We start from the raw sequence: 23,238 nt of genomic DNA, 5'->3' as shown, positions 1-23,238 counted from the left end.
AAAGGTGCATTGTGATCATTTAAGGATGTATTCCATAGATTCTAAAGCAACCACCAAAATAAATATAAAAAGTTACAACTAAAAATGGAACAATAAAAAATACTTGGTCCAAAAGAAGGCAAAAAAAGAAGAAAACAGCAACAAATAATATTTGGGAGAAAATAGGAACAAATAGTATTTGGGAGAAATAACGTAAGATATACTTAAGTCTAACCATATTAATAATTGCATTAATTGTACATAGTCCAAACACCTCAATTACATGACAGAGACAGCCATATTAGATAAAAATCAAGACCCAGACTCGTACAAGAAACCTACTTTAACAAATAGGTTAAGAGAGCACGAGGCTTGAAAAAAGATATCTACAATAACAGGAATCAAAAGAAAGATGGTGAGGTTACATTAATAACAAATGAAATAAATTATAGAGCAAATAACATTACTAGCGACAAAGAAGATGATTTAAAAATGACAAAGGATTCAATTCATCAAGAGCATGAACACAGCAATCCTAAATGTATTTGTACTCAGTAAGAAAGCTTTAAAATATATGAGGCAAAAATAGAGAGATTGAAAAAAAAGAAATAGAAAACTCCACAACTATATCTAGACTATTTTTTTAAAAAACCCTTTCTCAATAATTGCTAGAACAATTAGACAGGAAAATCAGTAAATATATCAAATCCTTGAACAACACAAGGAACCACCTTGACTTAGTTGACATTTATAGAATTCCCCAACCATCAAAAGCATTATTTTCAAGTAGAAGGAACATTTAGCAAGACAGATCATATTCTGGATCAAAAACAAGACTCAAGAAATGGTGATACAAAGTATGCCCCTTGATCACAACAGAATTAAATAAAAATCAGCAACAAGAATATCTGGAAAATTCCCAAATATTTGGAAATTAAATAACACATTTTCAAGTAACATATGGGTCAAAGAAGAGATGAAAAGGGAAAATAAAAAGTATTTTTGAATTGAATGAAAATGAAAGTACAACACATCAAAATATGTGGGCTGTGCTAAAATAGTACTGAAGGGGAATTTTATAGCAATAAACACCCATATTAGAAAAGAAGAAAGGTTTCAAATCAGTAACTTCATTTTCTACTGTTAAGAAAGTAGAAAATAGAAAATTACATATAAAGTAAGCATAAGAAAGAAAATAATGAAGATCAGAGCAGAAATCAATGAGACAGAAAATAGAAAGACAATAGAGAAAAATCAATGAAACCAAAAGCCAGCTCTTTGAGAAGATCAATAAAATTGATAAACCTCTATCCAGATTAGTCATGAAAAAAAGGATACAAGACACACATGAAACAGGTGACATTGCTATGGCTTGTACAAATATTAAAAAGATAATAAGGAAATATTATGAATCGCTTTATACCAACACATTTGACAATTTAAATTAAATAGACAAATTTGTGAAAGACTCAAACTACCAAAGTTCACGCAAGTAGAAACAAGTAACTTTGATAGGCTTATATTTATTTTCAAAATTGAATTTGTCATTAAAACCTTCCCATAAAGAAAATTCCAGACCCAGACAGTTTCATTGGTGAATTCCATCAAACATTTAAGGATGAAATAATACCAGTTCCATACAAATTCTCCATAAAACTGAAGAGAGAATACTCCCCAAGTCATTTCTCTAAGATCAGAGTTACTCACATACCAAAATCAGACAACTACAAAAAATCTAAGCCCAATATCTATTATGAATATATTATTCCCATTAACAAAGGGTATTATTGAGGTAAAGTAGGTTTACATCTTTGTACCTACTCTGGAGTTATAGATTCAAACCTCTATAAATGTATACTTTTCTGTTCACTACCTTTTTTTTAAAGATTTATTTTTATTTACTTATGCATGCACGAACTGGGGTGTAGGCCATAGGTGCAGGGGGTGAGAGGATTCACCAGAGACAGAGTGGGGAGCAGAACAGGCGGATCTGCTGAAATATACTGCTAAGGGGAGCCACGGGTGAGACAGGAGAGGTCTGCTGCGCCCTGTGGGTTAGCAACCTGGCTGGGGATCGAACTCAGGCCACAAGTGGCTGGTGACAGTTTCATAGAGCTGAGACTTTTTAACCCCTGAACCACCGAGGCCCTCTGCTCACTATCTTAATTGTAGTGAAGATTTCAGGGTGTTTGCATGTGTAAAAACTAACCAAGTTGGGCCTCCCCAGTGGCGCAGTGGTTGAGTGCTGGGTTGCGAAGCTACCCGCAGCCTCTGCAGCGCTGGTTCGATCCCCGGCTGCTCCCCGGCCACCGGAGGAGGGTCCCACATGGCGCACAGACCTCTCCTGCTGCCGGCTGCTCCCCTCAGCAGTGTACCTCAGTCCTTCTGCCTGCTCTGCTCCCAGCTCTGGCTCTGGTGAATTCTCTCACCCTCCCGTGCTTCTGACTGTACCCAGTGCTTGTATAAATAAATAAATAAATCTTAAAAAAAAAAAAAAAAAAAGATTTAAAACTAACCAAGTTGTAAATGTAAGTATGTGCAGTGAGTTATATGTCAATTACACCTCAATAAAACTGATTTTAAAAACCAAGCAGGACATTTGAAAGTCAATTAGGAAAGATCTTTGGATTATCTACTTTGTTGAATTAAATGGGCTAATTGATCTTTCATTAGAGTAGAAAACTGAAAGTTCAATTGTTCATTCATTCATTCATTTTTACAATATTTACTTACTGCTTTTTGGTTCAAGGTTCTGTCTAAATTTCTGACCATAAAAAGACACAAGCCCAAATTTCCACTCTTGAGTAGAAAGGCACAGCTCATCAGAGAACAGTATTCCTGGCCAGAACTATTAAAAAGTTAGATAAAATTCAGAAATAATCTACTTGATGGTAGAGACTTCTCAAAGCAATGAGAAGCTGAGGGTCAAGACTCCAGACAGGGAAGAACCTAGAAAAGCTAAACTGTCCTTCTACAGCCATTTTCACCCGGGAAGTATTTGCTGATTCTGAATATAGGCAGAAAGCTGAAAACCCTGGATGGCAGTCAGATAAGCTAGCAGAACTGCAGGCAGAGACTTGCAGACCCTCAGAGCATATGGTCATTTCCCCCTCAGTACTTCTGCCGAATAATGGGGTAACAAAGGGCAAGAGACTTTAAAAAAAAAAAAAAGCAGGGTGTTTTTGTTGTTGTTTTGCAGTTTTTAGAGACAAGGATTAGAGTTTGGAACCTGTCAGGCAAAGGGGCTCTGCAGAATACATCAGGCTCTCAGCTGAAAATCCTGGAGCACCACTGCAAACTAGAGGTAAACTGAGATTCTTCAAGGCTGCAAACCAGCCTTGAAACACTGTAATTCCTGACTGTCTAAGGTTATCAGCTACAACTCTATTTGCTTAGTGGAGGGAAAGGCTAAACTTTCTCTTAAGATAAAAACATCATCTGGACCACTCTGCTTTTTTATACACAATGTTCACAACTCAACAAAAATTACCAAGCATACTTACAGGCAGGACCATAAGACCAAACACCAAGTGAAAGAACAGACAACAGTAACAAATCCAGGTCATCCATATATTGAAAGTTAGTTGATGTGAACTTTAAAATATGTGTAACTAATATATTTAGGAATGCAGTGGATAAAATAAACAAAAAAAAACAATAAAATGATGAATAATTTCATCAGGGGTTTAGACCTATGACAAAGAATCATATGGAAATTCTCAACAGAAAAAAACATAATATTATCATTAAAGTCTCTATAAACATTTAATGCATTTTAGATATAGCAGGAGTGAGCTGGAATATCTAAATTGAAACAGAAAAAAGTAGCAAAGAAAAACCGAGCAAAGAGCATTGAAAACACAAGGGACTCAGTGAAAAGGTCTAACATTTGTGTAATTAGAATCCTAGAAGGAGAGGGGACAGAGAATGAGGCAGAAGCAATATTTGAAGAGGTAATAGGAAATTCCTAAAACTGATGAAAGTTATCAACCCACGATTCAAGAAGCTGTGTGCACTCCTATTATAACAAATACGAAGAAACCCACACTGACATATACCACAGTAAGACTCATGCAACCAGACAAGGAGAAATCTTAAAAGCAATTAGAGAAAAAAAAAAAAAAAAAAAAACGATAATTGTTCAAAGGGGCCAAAAAAAAAAAAAAAAACCAACTCACAACTGACTTTTCCACAGAAAGGAGCAGTCAGAACAGAATGGATTGACATATTTAAAGTATTAAAAGAAAACTGCCAATCTATCATTCTACATCAGCAAAAATAAATATCGAACATGAAAGTAAAATAAAGATGCTTTCCAAGCAAACAAAACAGAGAATTTATCACCAGTGAAACTGCATTAAGGAAATACTAAAGAGAATTCTTCAGACACAAGGAAAATGATCCCATAGGGAAAGATGAAAATTGCAGGAAGTAATGAAAAGCAACAGAAAAGGTAAATATGGGAGCAAATATAAATGAATACTGATTTAGTGAAATAATAATGTAATGTCTTATGGGATTAAAATGTATATAAAATAAAATGCATGCAACCAAAATGTATAAATGTAGTGAATGTGTTCTAAGATTCTAGTATTATCAGGGAGGTAGTAAAAGTGATGATTTGTATTACTCTGTAATAAGGCCAGATGTATGTTGCCATCTCTTGGGTAACCGGTACCAGAATAATAAAAAAAAAGGTCGTATTAACCCAAAAGAAGGTACTAAAGTCAAGCCAACAGGGCTCCTGGTTGTTACCACTCCAAGGAGGCTCTGGGGATGTGGGAAGGGGAAGAAAAAGCTTTCTTGCCCAGGGCAGGGATTTTGCTTCAGCTGCTGAACATATTAGAGTAATTGTGGGTATCTGAAGAAAACCTGAAGATTCTTGGACAGTCAGACCCTCCCAGCTTCCCAACCCAGACAAGCACCTTTCCCCAGAGCACCTCCATCCACCCATCCAACCATCTACCCACCCACCCACCCATCCATCCACCCATGCATTCCTTTCATCCCCCAGACAACCCCTACTAAGGGATTCCTGGCACTGAGCTAGGAGCTAAAACTGCAGGGATGAACTGCGAATGAGCCCAGTTCTCAACACACACACGCTCTATTGAGACATAATTAAATCAGACCTTTCTCAGACTTTAATGTGCAAACAAATCACCTGGAAATTCCACTGGTCTTGAGAAGTGCTTGAGATTCTGCATTTCTAACAAGCCCCCAGGTGCTACTGCGGCTGCTGATTCAAGGACTGAACTGTGAGGAATGAAGCAACTAAAATACAGAGTGGCCGGTGCGATGATGCAACTGGAGCTCGGACAACTGAAACAGCTTGCTGGAACGCCCACGATACCGTGGAGTAACTGATCCCAGTTCCAGCTAACCCCAAAGGCTATGTATGAGGTTTCCTGCTTAAGGAGAAGGTTGGAGACTGTGGAAGTGGGTAGCCTGGGCTTGTGGGGAAAGCGGTCCAAGTTGAGTCTTAGTGGATAAACAAGGGTTTCCCTGGCAGAGGCTCTTAGCATCGCAACTGAAATTAAAGGGCAAGGATTCTGGATTAGATTATCTGGATTTTAAGCTTTAAAATTTGGTGAGCTGGGCCTCCCCGATGGCGCAGCGGTTGAGCCCTGGGTTGCGAAGCTGCCCATAGCCTCTGCGGCGCCGGTTCGATCCCCGGCTGCTCCCCGGCCACCAGAGGAGGGTCCCACATGGCGCGCAGACCTCTCCTGCCGCCCGCTGCTCCCCTCAGCAGTGTACTTCGGTCCTTCTGCCTGCTCTGCTCCCCGCTCTGGCTCTGGTGAATTCTCTCACCCTCCCGCGCTTCTGACTGTACCCAGTGCTTGTATAAACAATACAAACAAACAAACAAATAAATAAATAAAACATGCCTCTATAAAAATAAATAAATAAAATAAAATTTGGTGAGCTTTTAAAATTTGGAACAATTGCACTGTGCCTTAGTTTTCTCAGCTGTAAAATGGAAGTCATCCTAACAGCACATTCCTCTTTGGGCTGGTGTGAGGAGTAAATGAGATATATGTATAAAAGACTTAGAACAGCGAGTGAGACAGAGAAAAGTGCTCACTGTATGTGAGCTCTGATTATTACAGCAGTTGTTTAATATAATGAATGAATAATGAACGAGTGAGTAGTGAGAGGAATTAGGGCATTTCAGGAACAGGATGATCATTCACAATGATTCCTGCTGTGTCCAGGCCTAAGAACTGAGAGGTAAACTGACAGATAAACTATCAAACACAACACCCTTTCCTGGTGGGGAGGAGCCCAGCTGTGTTCTCAGACACACATCCCGAGGCTTGGAGACAACCGAAGCACCCTTGCCCCAAAGCACCGTCAAGTCCCTTAGCTCCTCTCCTCCTAATGATCCCCAAAGAGGAGCAGGACTCATCATCCTGGTTTTACAAGTAGGGAAACTGAGGCCCAGAGATGTAAAATGAGTTCCCCACTATCTCCCTGGGTAGTAGAGGCAGAAAGGAACTCCTTACTCCCTGGTCAGTAGTCTTTCTCGAAAGCCTTCCAGTATCAGGAGAAAATCAATACCTATGACTGCGGGCGACAGTCCTGGGGATTTCCTACCTCTTCTAAAACTGTCATGTTCACTAACCATTAGCACTGCCAGAGTGCACCTGCCAGAGTGACAATAAAGATGTATGTGGCCCTGCCGCTGGCTTGGGAAGAAAGGCTTCTTAGGGAAGGGGATCTGGGGCTTATAAAAAAGAAGCACCTGGAAACCAATTTCCAACCCTCCTCCAGCCCTTTCACAGGACAGGACAGGACAGGTCCGGCTGCCCGCCTACCTAGTGGACTGCTTGGCCAGCATGGCCACGTACGTGACCACGAAGCTCTGAAACTTGGCCCGCTGCTCTTCCCAGCGGTCGTCCACCGAGTAGTAGTTGGGCAAGGGTGCTCCGAACAGGATCTCGCTGCGCAGGAGGGAGCTCTTGAGATTTTCTGCTGACAGGCCCTCGTCCACGTACCAGTAGAACTCAGGGTGAGTCATGGCCAGCTCCAGGGAGCCTGCAGGGGCAGGGCGGGCACACATGGAGCTCAGCCCATCGGCTCCCACCAGCTGATTTGGTGAAATAAGGTTACCCGAAGGTTACCCGGCTCACCTCACCACCTCACACATTTCTCACTGCGCTTTGAGCTGCCTCCAGCTGTCCCTAGTGGACAGAGAACTCACAACTGCCCAAGGGGACAGCCCCACTAAGTTTATGTTTTCATTTCAATTTGAAACATGTAATTAATTCCAAGGCTCAATTTCAAATGAAATACCGTGAGTGTTACCTTGCCATTATTTTACTGCGGTGTTTTATTTGTAGGCTGTACATAAGCTGTGTGTTGACATAGAATCAAGAAATAATAATTCCAGGACAGACTGAGTCTCATCTTCCGGTTCCTGTCCTACCTGCCTCTGCCTAGAGCCCCGCCCAAGGCATAGCCAAGCTGCGCCCCCATTCCCGGACCCCGCCTACCCTTCCTTAGCCATAAACTACCGCTAATTCAACCCACCATCGGTAGTCCCTTCCACCACAGACCCTGCCATGTCTACTCTGCGCAGGTGCCCAGTTCTCTATACCCACAGCAGGCTACCCTCTGCCCAACCTCGCGCCCCAGCCCCCCAGCTTTGTCAAACTCTGGCCACGCAAAACGCTCCATCTCCCTCATCTCACACCCAACCCTGCTCCCAACCCTTCCTCACAAGGTTAGGCCATGCACAGCCTGCCTGCCTCACGAGCAAGTCCTCCTCAGGGGTGAGTCCCCACCAGGTATCCTACCAGCCTCCAGTCTTCAGCCAAACCTTTCAACTCTCTGCCACCAGCATCATGCAGCGCCAGTCCGGTACAAGCCCCGCCCACCAGGGCCCCGCCCACACAACCCCACCTGCTCCAGGCTCCACCCACACAAACCCCGCCCATCAAGGGCCCACCCACACAGCCCCGCCCAGCAAGGCCCCGCCCACATAAAACCCCACCTACTCCAGGCTCCACCCACACAAGCCCCGCCCACCAAGGTCCCACCCACAAATCCCCGCCCACCAAGGCCCCCACAAACCCTGCCTACTCCAGGCTCCACCCACACAATTCCCGCCCACCCGCATAATCACCACCCACCAAGGCCCCACCCACACAAGCCCCGCCTGCCCAGGCTCCACTCACACAAGCCCCGCCCACCAAGACGCCATCCACACAAGCCCCGCCTGCCCCAGGCTCCACCCACACAAGCCCCGCCCACTAAGGCCCACCCACACAAGCCCCGCCCACCAAGACGCCATCCACATAAGCCCCGCCTGCCCCAGGCTCCACCCACACAAGCCCCGCCTGCCCAGGCTCCACCCACACAAGCCCCGCCCTCCGAGGCCCACCCACGCAAGCCCCGCCCTCCGAGGCCCACCCACACAAGCCCCGCCCTCCAAGGCCCACCCACACAAGCCCCGCTCACCCTCAGGATCCACGCACTTGGAGCCCCAGACGGCATCCCACACAAGCTTCACCCACCTCAGAGTCCGCCCCCACACACAAGCTCCGCCCACCAGGGGGAGGCCTCCAGACAAGCCCCGCCCCTCCCCGTCAGGCCCCGCCCCCAGCCGCCCCAGGCGCTCACCCCGGATGTCCGCCAGGTCCTGGCCCATGCCGTCGTAGTAGATCTTGCCGCCCCGCTCCGTCGGGAAGAAGTAGGTCATGAGCGAGCTGGGAGGGGAGCAGTAGGAGTAGGAACCTAGCGGCAGGTCCTTGAGCACCTCATGGGGCTTCCAGCAGAACTCGCGGAAGCCCGGGTGGTCCATGATCTTGCGCTCGATCTCGTGGATTGTGACGAGCCGCTCACTAGTGAAAATGTTGCGCTCCGCGTCGCCGCGGGCCAGGAAGATGAGCTCGATGCGCCAGTGCGCATGCGTCTGCGTGTTGGTGCTCACATAGGAGCGAGAGTAGTCCCACCGCGAGGCGCCTCGGCGGGCCCGGCTCTGATTGGCCAAGGCCGCGGCGGGAGGCGGGGCGCTAGGTTGGCACCGCCCACTCTTGTCTGGGCCCCGCCTCATCGGGGCCTCACTCTGGTTGGCTGCCAGATCTGCTAGGGGCGGGGCCTCGCGGCGAAGGCGCCCGCTCCGATTGGCTGCTGACTTCCGGCCCGCGGAGGTGGCCCAGGACACGCCCGACGCGCGCCGCGGGCCGTCCAGGGCGGCGTGCGGGGTCTTGGCGGCCGGCCGCGAGCGGTTGCCCAGGTGCAGCTGCTGCAGCTGCTCCGAGATGAGGCGCTGAAGCGTCTCGGAGGTGAAGTCGGCCAAGTCGCGCCGGTTGCGCCCCCAGGACCCGAACTGGGACTTGAGAGCCAGCGCCAGGGCGTCGAAACGCTGGGACGCCTCGTGGTTGCGGATCTCGAAGGCGTTGTAGGAGATGTCGATGTCCAGCGGCGGGTAGTAGAGGAACATGAAGGCCGACAGCGCCATGGGGATGCTGCAGCCCAGGAAGAGCACCAGCCCCGCGCAGCACGGATTGGTGAAGGCCCAGCCCAGCGTGCTCCAGAAGCCCGAGGCGGGGGGCCGGGAGGGCAAGGCCCAGGGCCGCCAGCAGCACTGCCCCCCCGCCCCGGCACGGGGCCCCGGCCGCTGCGGCCTCCGGAAGGCCGCCCCTGTCGCTTCCTCCTCCTCTTCCTGCTCCTCCTCTAGCCACACGTCCTGCAGCAGGGGGTCGTCCTCCGCGTCCATCGCCTGCAGGAGAGGGAGAGAGTCAGCAGGCTCGGGACAGGAGAGGTCACCGGCCCTGGGTAGTCCCCAGATAGGACTACTGCAGGGGGGTGGCATCAAGAGGCAGTGAACACCACGGAGTCCAACCACGTGTACAAAACAGAAAACTGCTGTCATCTGCCCGTCACTTCCCCCAACTAAGTCAAGGCCACGAGAAAAAGAGAACCACAATACAACTGCAAACATAAGTGATGTTTCTCCCCATGGAAGGGATATTTCCGGAATTTAGACTGTAAATGCGTTCCCAAGTTTTGCTGATTGTAGCCTCAAGGCTAAGGTGAGGTGTGCCTACTGCCATTATTTTCATCAAATGAGCCATATAAAGTACCTTCCAGAAGTATCAGGGTACAGGGGAAAGAACCTGATCCTTGGAATCAGACCCTGGTTTGGGTCTTGGGGAGGTGAGCACTGGCAAGACAGCGGACGGCTCCCGGCCTCAGTCTTTGTCTATAAAAAGGTGGCCATTCCTCTGTCAGCGACTGTGGGGCGCCCCAAGGTGGATGTACTCTGCAGTTATGTAGCACATTAGTTATCTGTCACGTCAACAGATTTCTTTGCTCTCTTCCGGGGGACTGTGATGTGCTCAGCCATTGCCCAGGAGGCTGTGCCAGGGCAAGATGCCTGTCATAGCTGTCCTCAAGAAATCTCAATAGTTCCCATCCCCTCTCTGGGAGGCTGCAGCTGCAGCCACTGTTTGTCGGGCCACTTAATATGCAGCTCCAGCAACAGCAAACCTTTGGGTGCGGGCAGGGGCCAGGCATCTGTCTCCCCAAGACTTGAGCACAACCAGCAGTAGGGTCTAGCAAGAGGGCAGCCGGGGCAAACTGAGGACTCCGGTGGGGTGGCCTGAAAGCAGGAGGCCTCCCGGCATCCCCAGGCATGGGCTGTTCTCTTGTCCCGCCTGCCCTCTGTTTGGTCAGAGGGAGCCTCATTATCCAGTTAGACGCCAGGCAGTGAGAGGAGGAAGCTAATTATCCCAGAGCTGGCTAATTAATGCTGCCTTTCCTATTAACATTCTCTGGAGTGCTCCATTTCAATTAGACGGTCTGTCCGGGAGGAGAAGGGGCTGCCCTCAGCCCAGAGAAAGTGAGGAAGAGAGGGCGAGGGGGAAGAAGGGAAAGAGACAGAGAAACAGGACAAGGGAGAGACCAGAGACAGATAAAAACAGGAGACAGAGGAGCAATGAACAGGGGCGAGGGAGACATAGCTGCAAATAGGGAAACAAAGGAAGAGAGGAATGATGCGCTAAGCAGGCTGAGGGCAGGTGGGAAAAGAGCCGCAGACTTGAAAGGGTAAGAGACTGGGAAGGGGCGGGACTGGTCTGTACCATGCAAGATGCCCATGGTGAAATAATGAAACTTCCATCTGCGATTCCTTAAAGCAAGCCTGCCGGGTGTCGACTCAGTGTTAACGTCTGAGGCCAATTCATGTTACAGGCACTCCTGGGAGTGAACGGGGGAAGGCTCAGCCTCCTCCTGTCTCCAGGGCAAAACGAAATCTGCCTGGGGCAAGACTGCTCTGCATCTCCAGCATCAAGAGGAGGGAGCTGATGTAACATGGTGGAGAGGGTCGGGGCCGCTGCTGCCCATTTTCAAGGGACTAAGTTCATCTGCCCCACCCCCTTCCACTTGTCTTGCTGGGAGTACAGTTTACAATGTGCTGGTGTGTGTGTGTGTGTGTGGAAGGAGGATCAAAATCAGGAATCTAGGTCACAGCAGCACTTTCTGGGTGACTTAGGGGACCCTCTATTCCACAGCCACTCCAGCAAGAATGCCACTTCCTTCCCCGGGTGTCCAAATCTAAAGCTTTCAAGAACTTGCTCAAGTGTCACCTCTGCCAAGAGGTCTTCCCAGATCTGACCCTCCCCAGCTGCTGATCTAGGCTTCTCACCACCCTTAGTCTGGGGGTAAAAATTACCCATGGACAGCCAGGGACAGGCAGTATGGCCGAATGTTCAAAGCTATGACTCTGGACCCAGCAGACTGACTCAGGTATAAATGCTCTGCTTCTCCCCAAATACCCTGAATGTCTAAAGGCCCACGTGGCAGCCCGTTCATTCCAAACATGGCCACAACAGTCTCCCACCTCACGTGCTTTTCTCAGCATGTAACTCTGCTGCTGCTCCCTTTAAGAAGGCAAGTGAGCCTTCCTTCCCCTGGATCTTGGTGAGCTGCGGCCACAGTAGCTGTGGTTCTCTGTGACTTTAAAAGCTCAGTGGTAAAGGGAGAAGCAGCTCTCACCTGGCCATCTTGGGATGGAGCCCGGCACCATGCTGTAAGGGAGCCCAAGTGAGCCGGGCAGGGACCACATGTCGGCATTCCTGCTGATAGCCAGCACAACCTCGAGACGACTCCGACCCCAGCTCATCCATTAACCCCCAGCCTTCAGGTCGTCCAGCTGAGGCCCAGATAGAGTGGAGCAGAGCCAAGCCTCCCTCTCCTGTGCCCCACCCTGCCCCACAGAATCTGCGAGCGTAACGCATCAATTGTCATACTCCGAAAGTTTTAGGATGGTTGGTGACATAACGTATAGACACCACAGCATGTAGACACCCCATAGTAACCGGGGTGACTGTGATGGAATCCTGTCCCATATGTGACTCTGTGCCCTGCAGACAGCTTTGCTGCATGTAAGTGACCAGAGCGCTGGGCATGGCCCCTCAGCCTCCCAGTGAGAACCCCAGACCTGTGGACATGAACTTTAAGGGAGCAGAGGCTTGGCTGTCAGTACTCCCTGCTAGGTTGCTGGGGATTAAAATCCGCCGGAGGGGTCAGGGCTTAGCAGATATTTTGAATAAAGGCAGGAAAAAGAATCGGTGAAGAATCTGGCCTAGATATTAAAGAGGACTCTCCCGTCCGCAGAGGACAACCAGACTCCAACAGAGTGGCGGGGTGCACGGCTTCTTCTGCAGAGGAAGAAGCTTGAGGAGTACGGGCCAGCAAGAAGTAGACTTGATGAGTTCCCGGTTCGACCCCTGCCCCCCGCCGAAAAGAAAAGCTGCCACATGACAAATCTCAGCAGACATGGTCGGTTGACGTGACCCTAGGCCTGGTCCAGCCCCCAGCTTTCCATGTGGCCCTTGGAGTGTCCTGTCCTCTCCTGAGTTCCAGTCTCCCCTGTTGGGCAGTGGGAGGGTGAAGGCCCAAGCCCTCCAGCTGTGACACCCCGGGAATCTCTGAGACCCCCAGAGATCCAGGCATTCCTGCTTCCCAGTCTGCAGGCTGAGGAGGTGGGTGTGAGGCCCCCACAAACCAAGGGAGGCACAGCTGGTGGGGTCTCAGGCCGCTGCAGCAGCCAGCCCCCTCCTCAGGTCTCCGGGATGGGTAGCGAATCTCAAGTATTTTCTGTTCTCAACGCATGGGCTGGATTGGCTCATGAGAAGCTCCAGCTGCGCCATGGAAAGCTGCGAAGGTGAGCGGGGGAGGGGTCCTTCCGTACCTGTCATTGGCGCAAAGAGCCCCAAGTGGGTCTGTGGTTGCTGGGAACTGTGACTGCCCCCTTATTTGTTTTTAAATATATATTTTTTAAAGATTTGTTTTATTTATGCATACAAGAGCTGGGATACAGGGCAGAGGTGTGGGGGGTGAGAGGATTCCCCAGAGACAGAGTGGGGAGCAGAACAGGCGGATCCACTGAAATACACTGCTGAGGGGAGCAGCGGGTGAGACAGGAGAGGTCTGCTGCGCCGTGTGGGTAGCTCCCTGGAAGGGGGTCAAACTCATGTCGAAGTGGCTGCCCATAGCTTCATAGAACTGAGACTTAACCCCTGCGCCACCAGGAAGGCCCTAACCGCGCCTTTAGAATCTCTCATCATTGTGGCCCTGGAAGCGTTCTCCAGTTCAGAAACCATCATGTGCTCTGCCTGTCTCTGTCTCACACATAAACACACACCCTCAGAGCAAGTCAGTCAAGATTAAACTCTGGGCCACCCTGGATCACACATCCATGGTCAAGGTCCCCCTCCTCCTGGACAAAGCAGATGGGGCACCCCCTAAAAGGGAACAGCAGACCCAAGGGAGTCTTGGAAGGAAGAACCCGGCCCAGTTTCAAGGGTCAGGCTTGGGACAACCCAAAGCCACATTTGCAGCATCATTCCAATGTTATAACACCCCGAACACACACACACATTCACACACATGGATTTAAAAAAACCCATTAACAGTAGTTCTCTCTCTCTGGGAGGATTATGGGTGATTTTTATTTTCTCCCTTCGTATTTGCCTATTTCCAATTTTTCTGCAATGCCCAGGTACAGCCTTACTTTTAGAATGAGAAATGTTACTTTAAAATAGAATGTGCGTGTATGCGTGTGGAAGGGATTTTGCTAACAGCCTTCGAGCCTTTGAGGAGTTACTATAATAGGCCCGGGAGGAGGGTTCTGTGCGCCAAGGAGCACAGACAACAAGGAGCATTGGCTCCAGTGTGAGCAGGAAGCTCCTCCTCAGAAGGCAGGTCCTGGGGAGCGAGGGAGCTGGCAAAGCCCAGTGGGTGAGTGACTGAGTGTGGTGCCTCCTATCCCCTTGAGATGCAGGGAGGGATCTTCAAATGAGCAGGAAGTAGATCGTGGTCCAGCGGACCCAGAGGGAGTCCAATGCCTTCATTTCACAGATGGGGAAACTGACCCCCCCCACCCCATGAGGAGAATACCCAAGGCCAAGGTCACATTTCAGGGGCAGACTCTTGGCTTGAAAGCATCTGAAATCTGCTCCATCACCAGATTCTGGGGCCGGCAGGGTGGGGGGGTGGGAATGAGGGGTAGGGAGGATTTTTGGCAGCCCCAGGGAACAACCAGGCCTGGAGAAGATGACATGTGGCCCCAAAGAGCCAAAATAGGGAAGCTATTTTTAAGGCCTAAGGAAAGCGGCATCCTTCAAGTCACAAGCCAGATGGACTTGCCCATCTGGACAGAACGGGGCTTGAGTGGGAGGCAGTTCTGCTGCTTCAAAGACATCCCCAGCCCCCCGCTGGGCCTCGCTCTTCTCCCAGCAGCTCCCCGGGATGTGGGCCCGAGCCAGGGCCGCCCGCAGCCCTGTTTACAACTTCCCTCCTTCTGGCGAAGGGTGACAGAACCCTTCCTTCTTCATTCCCCCACCCCAGCCAGACTATTAAAATGTAATCAAAAAATCACATTAGACATGCAGATTCAACTTAAAATACGTATATGTATATATAATTTAACGGCAATTAGGTGCTAATCAGCTTTTTCTTCCTGTCTCGGAGTGTTTTGCTTCCCTGGCTCAGCTCTGGTCTTCGGAAGCTTCTTAGGGTCTTTGATTCTCCTGCTCTTGGGCAGAGATGTGGGCAGGCGCTCAAAATGAGATATTTTGAGCTGAACAGCGCCATTTATCCCTGGGATGCTGAAGTGGCGACATTCTGTCCTCCTGCCTCCTCTGCTTCTTGGTTATGGGTCTGCCCCTCCCAGATATCACTGCCCGAAGTCCTCGTAGCTCCTCCACATCCCAGCAGCCACCATCCTCCAGATGCCCAGGCTAGGTGTCTGCCATCCAGACTCCTGAGCCCTTCTCGAAGACCTGGGCACTCACCTCAGGTCTGGAAGTTGAGGAAGCACTGGAGACACGGGAGGGAACTGGGGCAGAATCACATGGAGAGAGTGAAGCCAGTTAGCTGCCTTAATGGGATACCCATTAAGACAGTTCTAACAGGGTCCCCCTAGTGGGGCAGGGGTTAAAGTCTCAGTGCTATGAAGCTATCGCTAGACACTGCAGTTCGATCCCCGGCCAGGGAGCGGACCCACATGGCGCAGCAGACCTCTCCTGTCTCCCCGCTGCTCCCCTCAACAGTGTATTTCAGTCAGTCTGCCTGTTCTGTTCCCCGCTCTGTCTCTGGTGAATCCTCTCAAACCCCGCCACCCGCACATCTGGCCTGCACCCCAGTTCTTCTATGCATAAATAAATAAATAAATAAATCTTTAAAAAAATAGACAACCCTAACATAATCACTAGGGCTACCAAGTGCAAGTACCCAGACCTGCCTCCACATCAGCCCTGCAAGGGAGGCATGATGAGCATCCTCACGTTACAGGAGAATAAACAGAGAGGTTAAGTGAGCCCCTTGTGGTCACACAGCTAATGAGGGGCAGATGTAGAGGTTGAACCTCAAGTCTACTGATCCTGAAGTCCAAGCTCTTTCTGTCATTCCAGGTAGCCCCTGGCTTCCTTGAGAGCTGAGATATCAGTACCCGTGGAAGAAACCTACTTCCCTTCAGCAATCCTGTCCAACCCCAAGAGACCTGAACTCACTCAGGTCCTGCAATTCTGCCTCTAGCAGGTGACAGCTCAGGGTATGACAGAAAGGAAGTCTCCACTAGTTTCAGCAGCCCAGCCTTCCCCTCAACAGGAGCAAGGGCATGATGGTTAATATTATGTGTCAGCTTGACTTGACCATGGGGTCCCCAGAGATTTAATCAAACATGATTTTGGCAAAAGCAGATCGCTCTCCCTTAAGGTAGGTGAGCCTCATCTAATCAGTTGAAGATCTGAATAGAATAAAAGGACTGCGAGCTTGAGCTAGGACAATAGTTTTTTTTCCTGGCTTCAGACTCAACAAGAAGCCTCGGCTCTCCCTTGTCTTAAGCCTGCTGGCATTTGGACAGGAACTTACATCATCAGCTCTCCTGGGTCTCCAGCTTGCCAGCTGTAGACCTTGGGCTTTCTCAGTCTCCATAATCACATGGGCCAATCCCTTATCTACCTACCTACCTGTCTGTCTATCTCTCTATCTGTTTGTTCTGTTTCTCTGGGGAGCACTGACTAATATCATGGGGCATAAAGTATCGGGGGGGGGGAAGTGAGGGTAATGCAGGTGTCCCCTTCTAGCATGCACTTTAGAGCCTGTTCCTAAGAAGGCCCAAGTCCTACCCAGAATCTGGAATGGAAATGGCCACAGAGCGAGGACATGCCTTCCAAATCCAGAGGAAGGCAACTTTCAGCACACATCTGAGTCCTTCCCCAGCAAGAAAATCTTAACTCTACCCCCATCCTTCCTGCCCCAGCCCCAAAGAAAGCTGGACTTGTGGCTGCGGCTGCAGCACCTGTGCCTACTTCCTGCCACACCCCGCCTCCAGGAAACCCCATCCTCATTGGCTGAATTTGCCAGCCCAGGGCAGAAGGTTCAGAGGGATGAGCGTGACCACTTCTCCCACCGAAGAAACTCTGGGCCTGTCTTTGGGCGCCCCGGTGGGGCGGGAGCGGGAAGGGAGTGGGTCAGGTGGGGAAAGAGGTCTCCATGGAGGGCCTGGCCAAGCCCTTTGTGCCCCCGGGAAGGGCAGGCTGCAGAGACGGAGTGCGTGAAGGACGGCTGGCCTCCCCGGGCTGACAGCTGGCGAGGAAACCGTGGGCACTGACTCGTACACCCAACAGCTCAATATATATCAGGCAAACAAGCTTGGCCGCGGCCGTAGATCACCCGGGAAACATCCGAGCTGCACCGGGGGACCCAACCAGCGATGGCAACAGCCGCTGTCACTTTCCCAGTTTGTGTTCTCTCTCTAGTGGGCTCAGTGCCCCCAACACTCGGGGGGCTATGGGGGACTAACGCAGTAGGCTGCTTTTTGGGGAGGGGGCGGCTGAGCTATGCATACCTTTGCAGCTTGGCTGGCACTGTGCTTCTGCCACAAGGTGGATGCTATGGAAAGTCTCCATTTCCTCATCTGTGAGATGGGGGTGGGGGGTGGCACCCCACTTGCTGAGTCATGGCAGCTAGTGTGATATTTGTGAGTTTCTCCGAGGGGAAGAGCCCCAGACCTGGCATCGGCCAGCGGGGAAGTCTACAGGAGGGCCGGAGCTGGCTCTTGTGCTCTACCTCATAGGCCCACAGACCTCAACGTGGATCAGTCACCAGGTACACTTGTAAAATGCAAACTCCTGGGCCGGGTGCACGCTCCTGTCAGTCAGACTGCGGGGGCGGGGTCCAGCCATCACTGTACACCAACTCCCCACTGACTGCTGCAGGTGGCCCAGCGCCATTCTCTGAAAGACCTCCAATGCCGGAGTCACCTGCCAGTTCCCAGTGGCTTCCACCAACAGGTGACCTAGCCTTCAGCCTCACCCCTACTCCCATCCCACCCTCATCCCTCCCTGGGACTCACACCAGCCTGACCTCCCTGACTGGAGATGGACTCTGGCTCCAGGACCCCTAGCCAGGGCTCGCACCTCTAAGTGCCTCTTCTTCAGCCATGGGGGAGAGGGGGAGCAGGGGGTGGGGCGTAGAAACGCTGGCATTTGGGCCAAGAACAGGATGTTGTGTCCAGAGAAGGGGATACAAACAGGCTCCCCAGATCTGCCAACCAGCTCTTCCTGCTGGGGCGGGCAGCAAAAGAAAACAGAAGTTTATTATCTGCCAGGCCCCGTGCAAGTGACTTGGATGGGGAGACGGAGCACTGCCCTGTGCCCAGCACCGGTGCTGATATTTCTGATATAGTCTCAGCTCTAGAGGCAGCTTGCAAGGCTGGGACCAGGGGCCGAGGTTCTCCAGGTGGGTGTCAGAGATCAGCCTTTTAGCCACTGTGCTCAACTGCCAAAAGCGATCCCACCCCAACTGACCCCCTCTGGCCCCTCCCTCCCACCCCTTTCTGCCAGCACAGCTCAGTCCTCATGACCCAGACCCATCAGCCTTGGCTCCTGGCACCAGCCAAGCAGCCTCAGCATCTCCGAGGAAAAAGGCAATAAAAGCTTAATAAAACCAGCAGCACTACAGAAACCACGAAACACAATCAGGCCCGAGGGGTCAGAAGGGTCTGCCCGAAGGGTCAGAATGTTCCTGAAAACCCTCACTGTGTGCCTTGGCCAGCCTGTCCAGGGCACCCCCTCCCAGCCACCCCCTCCCCCAGCCCCAAGTGCAAGTCCTGGCAGCTGTCCGGGATTCCCTGAAACTCGAGACTTCGCAGCTGCCCAGCACAGAGGACCTGCTGGGCCCACCAGCCAGGCAGCTCCTCAGCCTCCAGACTGCTGGGTTAATAAAAAATAAAAAGATCCCTGCAAAAATACGACCAATAACCAGGGCCATAAAAGCCAAATTGGATTCCTTCCTGGCTGATGAGCTCCAGGCCCTTTTCTCTCTGAGACCAGATTAACAAATATGTAAAACAATTCCCCTCACATCTCCAGCTCAGCCAGCTCCTCTGGGAGCTCAAGTTTAGGGGCAAGGGAAGTGGTGGAAGCAGAGATGGGTCGTGGGGAAACAGCGCCCTGAGAACTGAGAGCAGGGGGTCAGTCCTGCCATAGACCCGCTGCGGTGTGACCAGAAACAAATCACTGAGCATCTGTCAGGGGGTGGGTGGGTCTCTAAACCCGCCACCCCTGATTCTCAACTGCTGCCCAAGACAGGGAGGCAGAGGAAGGGGAGTCGGATGCTCAGAGAGGGTCCCCACTCGCCCTGATTCAGAAGTTACTGTATAACTTGGGGGTCATGCAGGTGGGTCCTTTGGTAATGCCATGCCAAGAGGCAGAAACAACAAAATAGCTGTGCTGAGTGCCAACCACTTGGCCGGGACACGCCATGGCCACCGCTATCCCTCCCCCACCCCCAGCACCCCCACATCTGTGGGTGCAGGGACGATGCAAGACTCTTCTCTATCCCACACCACAGGAGAGAAACTTGAGGGTACACCGGAAGCTAAGAGATGAAGAGGAATGAAATGCAAAGGACTCAAACCCTCCAGGGCTCATCAGGGCGGATGTGGGATGGAACTCAGGAAGGGGCTCTACTGCCGCCTCATCGCCTACAGGGAAAGTGAGAAATCTCAGGATAAAGTTACCCCTCTAAGAACTCAGAACCCCTCTAAGAACCCTCGGCTTGTGGGGGCCACGGAGGCCAGCAGCACATGCCAGAGGCACAGCAAGGAGGTGTTGAAGGCTGCTCAGGCTCCCGTGTCCCCCAGCCAGAGCCCGTTTCTCTCCTGTCCTTGAGCCTCTCATCCTGGGGGATTGAGCGATATTGCATCTGTGCAGCTTGTAGATCATTTTCATACAGGTTTTCCAGTGGTAGGAATTATTGCCAATTTGCAAACAAGAAAACTGAGGCTAAAAGAAGTAAAGGGATTTATTTGATCCTGATTTCTGATAAGCTCTGTGCTCTTCTCACTATATTAGATTTTATTTGAGTCTTAACATGTTTGGAAACTCTCAGAGTGCCAGAGTCAGCCCTTCCCACGCCACCCACGGGCGCAGCGGAGTGCACGTGTGCGCAGTGACTGTCCCCAGTCATCGGCCCAGCCGAGGTGCAGTGCTGGCTGCGCGGCAGGCTCCAGGGAGGGAGGGGGAGGCAGCACACAGGTCAGCAGTTCTGGGGACACATTTCCTGGTCACGCCGCTGACTGACAGCTCGGCGTGTAATGGGGAGAGGGGTGCCAGTCTGGGAGGGATGCTTAGCACCTTCTGCACCCGGTGCAGCTCAGAGGCCCCTGGCAGGGTGGAGAGTCTGCCCTCGCCCTCATTCCATGATGGTGCAGCTGCCGACAGAGCCAGGAACTGAATTTGGGTTGGAATTGAGCACCCCAAGGTTGGGATGGAGAACAGGTTGCCAAGCGCCTTCCTCTCCCATAAAAAGCCGGTGGTGGTGGGGCCTCCCCTGGTGGCGCAGTGGTTGAGCGCTGGGCTGCCCCAGCCTCTGCAGCGCTGGTTCAATCCCCAGCCGCCGGCAAGGGTCCCACATGGCGCGCAGGCCTCTCCTGCCGCGCCCGCTGCTCCCCTCAGCAGTGTACTTCGACGGTCTGCCTGTTCTGTTCCCTGCTCTGGCTCTGGTGAATTCTCTCACCCTCCCGTGCTTCTGACTGTACCCAGTGCTTGTATAAATAAATAAATAAGTCTTAAAAAAAAAAAAAAAAAAGCCAGGGGGTTCAGGACTCCAGGAACTAAGAGCTGCTGCTCCCAGTCCCAAAGGCCAATAGAGTCAGCTGGGCCCAAGACTCACAGGCCCCTTCTCACCTGCCCCACTCTGCTCAGTGGCACAGCGTTACCCGAGTCTAGTGGGAGTGACCGCCCCAATCTTCCACAAGGGGACTCTCCTTCTATTTGCTTTTGACCGCAGGGACGTCTCTCACCCTCCCTGGCCTCAGTCTGCCCTGCTGTCATACGGGAGAACTGGCCTCCATGATCTCTCAGCTACATCCTAGTTCTGTCATTTGCGTTCCCCAAAGAGCTAGGACACAAGACTATGGCAAGAGAGAAGACAGCATGGCTCAGGGATAGAGGGGTTCAGAGGGGAGGTGAAGAGGGTTGCAGATTCTTGAGGTGCTGGGCTGCTGCCTCTTGGGGGCCAATCCCTGCCAGAGCCAGGAATCAGAAAAGCCCCGTGACCACAGGGTGGGCTGGGCTATCAGTAGAGGGCAAGGTCCTGGGCTTCAAACTCTCGCTCCCTGCCCTTGAGCTGACGGGGGTTGCCTGGAGAAGCACTGGCCCCTTCCCTCTGTCAATACCTGGAGGCCAGCCCTGCCAAATCAAGGCCGTGGCTGTCCAAGTCCATCAGCCCCTGTCACCAATTCTACAGTTACCCATTCATCTATCCACTCGGGGGCTCACTGATAGCCTAATGCATGCCCTTGTTGGTGCCTGCTGTATACACGCATATGTTAAATCACCGTCATCTGAACTGCGTGACGTTTGAACTTCTTTCCTCCCGAAGGGTCCGTGAACCCTCCTACCTGAATCTATTCTCATGCTCGTTCATGCCCACGAATGCCTCTTGGCTGACGCGTTCGTGTTCATCACCAATTCCTGGCTGTTACTCTGGGATAATCTGCTCAAAGCCTCGGTGAGACAGGGTCGGAAAGTCAGGAACCCTTGCAGAGAACTTGCAGCAGATCCCGCCTGCACTGCTCTCTGCCAGCCAGCCTCTGCCCGACCAGTCCCAGCTTCCCGGGCTGCAGAAGGAAAGACGGCCTTTTCTCCTCCAGCTGCTGACCCTTCTCCAAAGTCCAACTCCTCTCAAGTTCAGCCGGCAGTCTCTCAGGCCGGGATTGCAGAGGGGACCCCAAACCAACATCCTGCCTTTGCGAAGTCACAAGAGGATGTTTTAGAACCAGTCAGTGGTTTTCAACCAGGAATTTCCACCTACAATCATGTCCAGACGGATGCAAGTCCCAGCTGCGTCTACATGGAATGAAAAGGGGAAGCATCTGGACAAAAGCCAGAAATGTCCCGCCGGTCGGCCAGCTGTCACCCACATCTGGACATCGGAGGAGTGATCTGTGTGTGCACTTGGCCTCCAGAAGCGAAGGGCTAGGCCCCGCCACTCTGTCAGCCAGGATGCATTTGAGCCCATATGTACAAATCACCCAGATCACTGAAGGGTCCAGGAGTTTGATTTCAATTGCACTTGTCCTCTAGGCCCTGGCTCCAGCGAATACACAGGCCAGCGTGGCCGTGGCCGCCACCCTGTGTGGTGGCTCAGGTGTGGCCCGAGGCCAGCCGCCTGGCTTTGACTCTGCGCTGCTTACTAGCAAGCTGCCTCGTCTCTGGTGCGTCTCATTTCTCATCCTTAAAATGGAATCATAATGGTAATTCCCTCCTCGGGCAGGTGTGAAGATGAAACAAAAATATATTTAGAAAGCTCTAAGCCCAGGCCTGGCAGGTAGTAAACATCCTCAGCAGGTTGGGCATTAGACTCGCCACCCTCATCCCTGCAGAACCTTCCTCGTTAAGAACCTGAGAAGCCTCTAGGACTGCCAAGGGCCAATGCCCCGGGGGCAAAACAGTCTGGGAGGCCAGTTGGCCAGGACCATCCCAAGGCTGAGCCCCACCTAAGCTGCCTTCCCCTGAGGCACGGAGATCACCAACCTCTCCTTCGTGATGAGTGGCTTCCAGCTGGCACGCATGTCTCCTCCATTAATAAGGTTTGGCAAAGGACACGTTGTCCAGGTGCCAGTGTGTGTGTCAGATGCCTCAGGCAGATGGCTGAGAGGGGAGAGTGTCCCACACTGCAACCCTCTCTCCCCAAGACCTCAAGCTGGGGACAGCACCAGGGGCCCTGCGGGCACCACCCCAGGGAAACTTCCTCCTGACCCTGGGATGACCACTTGGCCTGGGTCATGTCCTCCTTGTCCCAGTGCACACCTGGGCCCCTCTTCTACTTCCAGTGGGGACAAGGGGCAAGCCATCCTGTATCTTCCATCACCTCTGCCCTGGAGGTGTAGGGGTGAGAGGCTGGTGGCTCTGCAAGGACAGCGACCAGGGCTGTTCCCTTCTGCATGTCCAGTGCCTGGACACAGTGGGGCTGCTCAGGCTTGAGGAGAAGACTATTACAAGGAGAGAAGCTTTAAGCCTCTGGCCACTGCCTCCCACATGCGACTCCCTGGGTCCTAGGAAGAGGACCCAGGGGGTTCCTGGCCCCTGCAAAAGGACCCAGAGCGTCCCTGGCCCCCACAAGAGACAAAAGTGGTGTCTGCTGGCATCCAAATCCAAGCCAGCCCTCCCAGTTGTCCCCACCACCTCCTCAGTCCCAATGGCCAAGCTCACTGCATAGGGCAAGACCTCCTCTGTC

The 23,238-nt window shown here is 51.6% G+C and overlaps 1 protein-coding gene across 1 annotated transcript in view; it reads right to left on the bottom strand.

The window, feature by feature from the left end:
- Positions 1-9,703, bottom strand: part of DISP3 (dispatched RND transporter family member 3) — a 30,800-nt gene extending 21,097 nt beyond the window's left edge. Inside the window, exons 1-2 of the mRNA XM_037500269.2 lie at positions 8,605-9,703; positions 6,798-7,017 (exon numbers count right to left, since the gene is read on the bottom strand). Of these exons, the coding sequence (XP_037356166.1) occupies positions 6,798-7,017; positions 8,605-9,703 (1,319 nt within the window). The remainder of the gene's footprint in view (positions 1-6,797; positions 7,018-8,604) is intronic.
- Positions 9,704-23,238: the final 13,535 nt, after the last annotated feature.

Source organism: Talpa occidentalis, unplaced genomic scaffold (genome assembly GCF_014898055.3).
Source record: "Talpa occidentalis isolate TD23 unplaced genomic scaffold, MPIMG_talOcc4v2.1 talOcc4.9, whole genome shotgun sequence".
Lineage (NCBI taxonomy): Eukaryota > Metazoa > Chordata > Mammalia > Eulipotyphla > Talpidae > Talpa > Talpa occidentalis.
The sequence above is the reverse complement of the archived record's forward strand: the minus strand, read 5'-3'. Positions and strand labels throughout refer to the sequence as shown.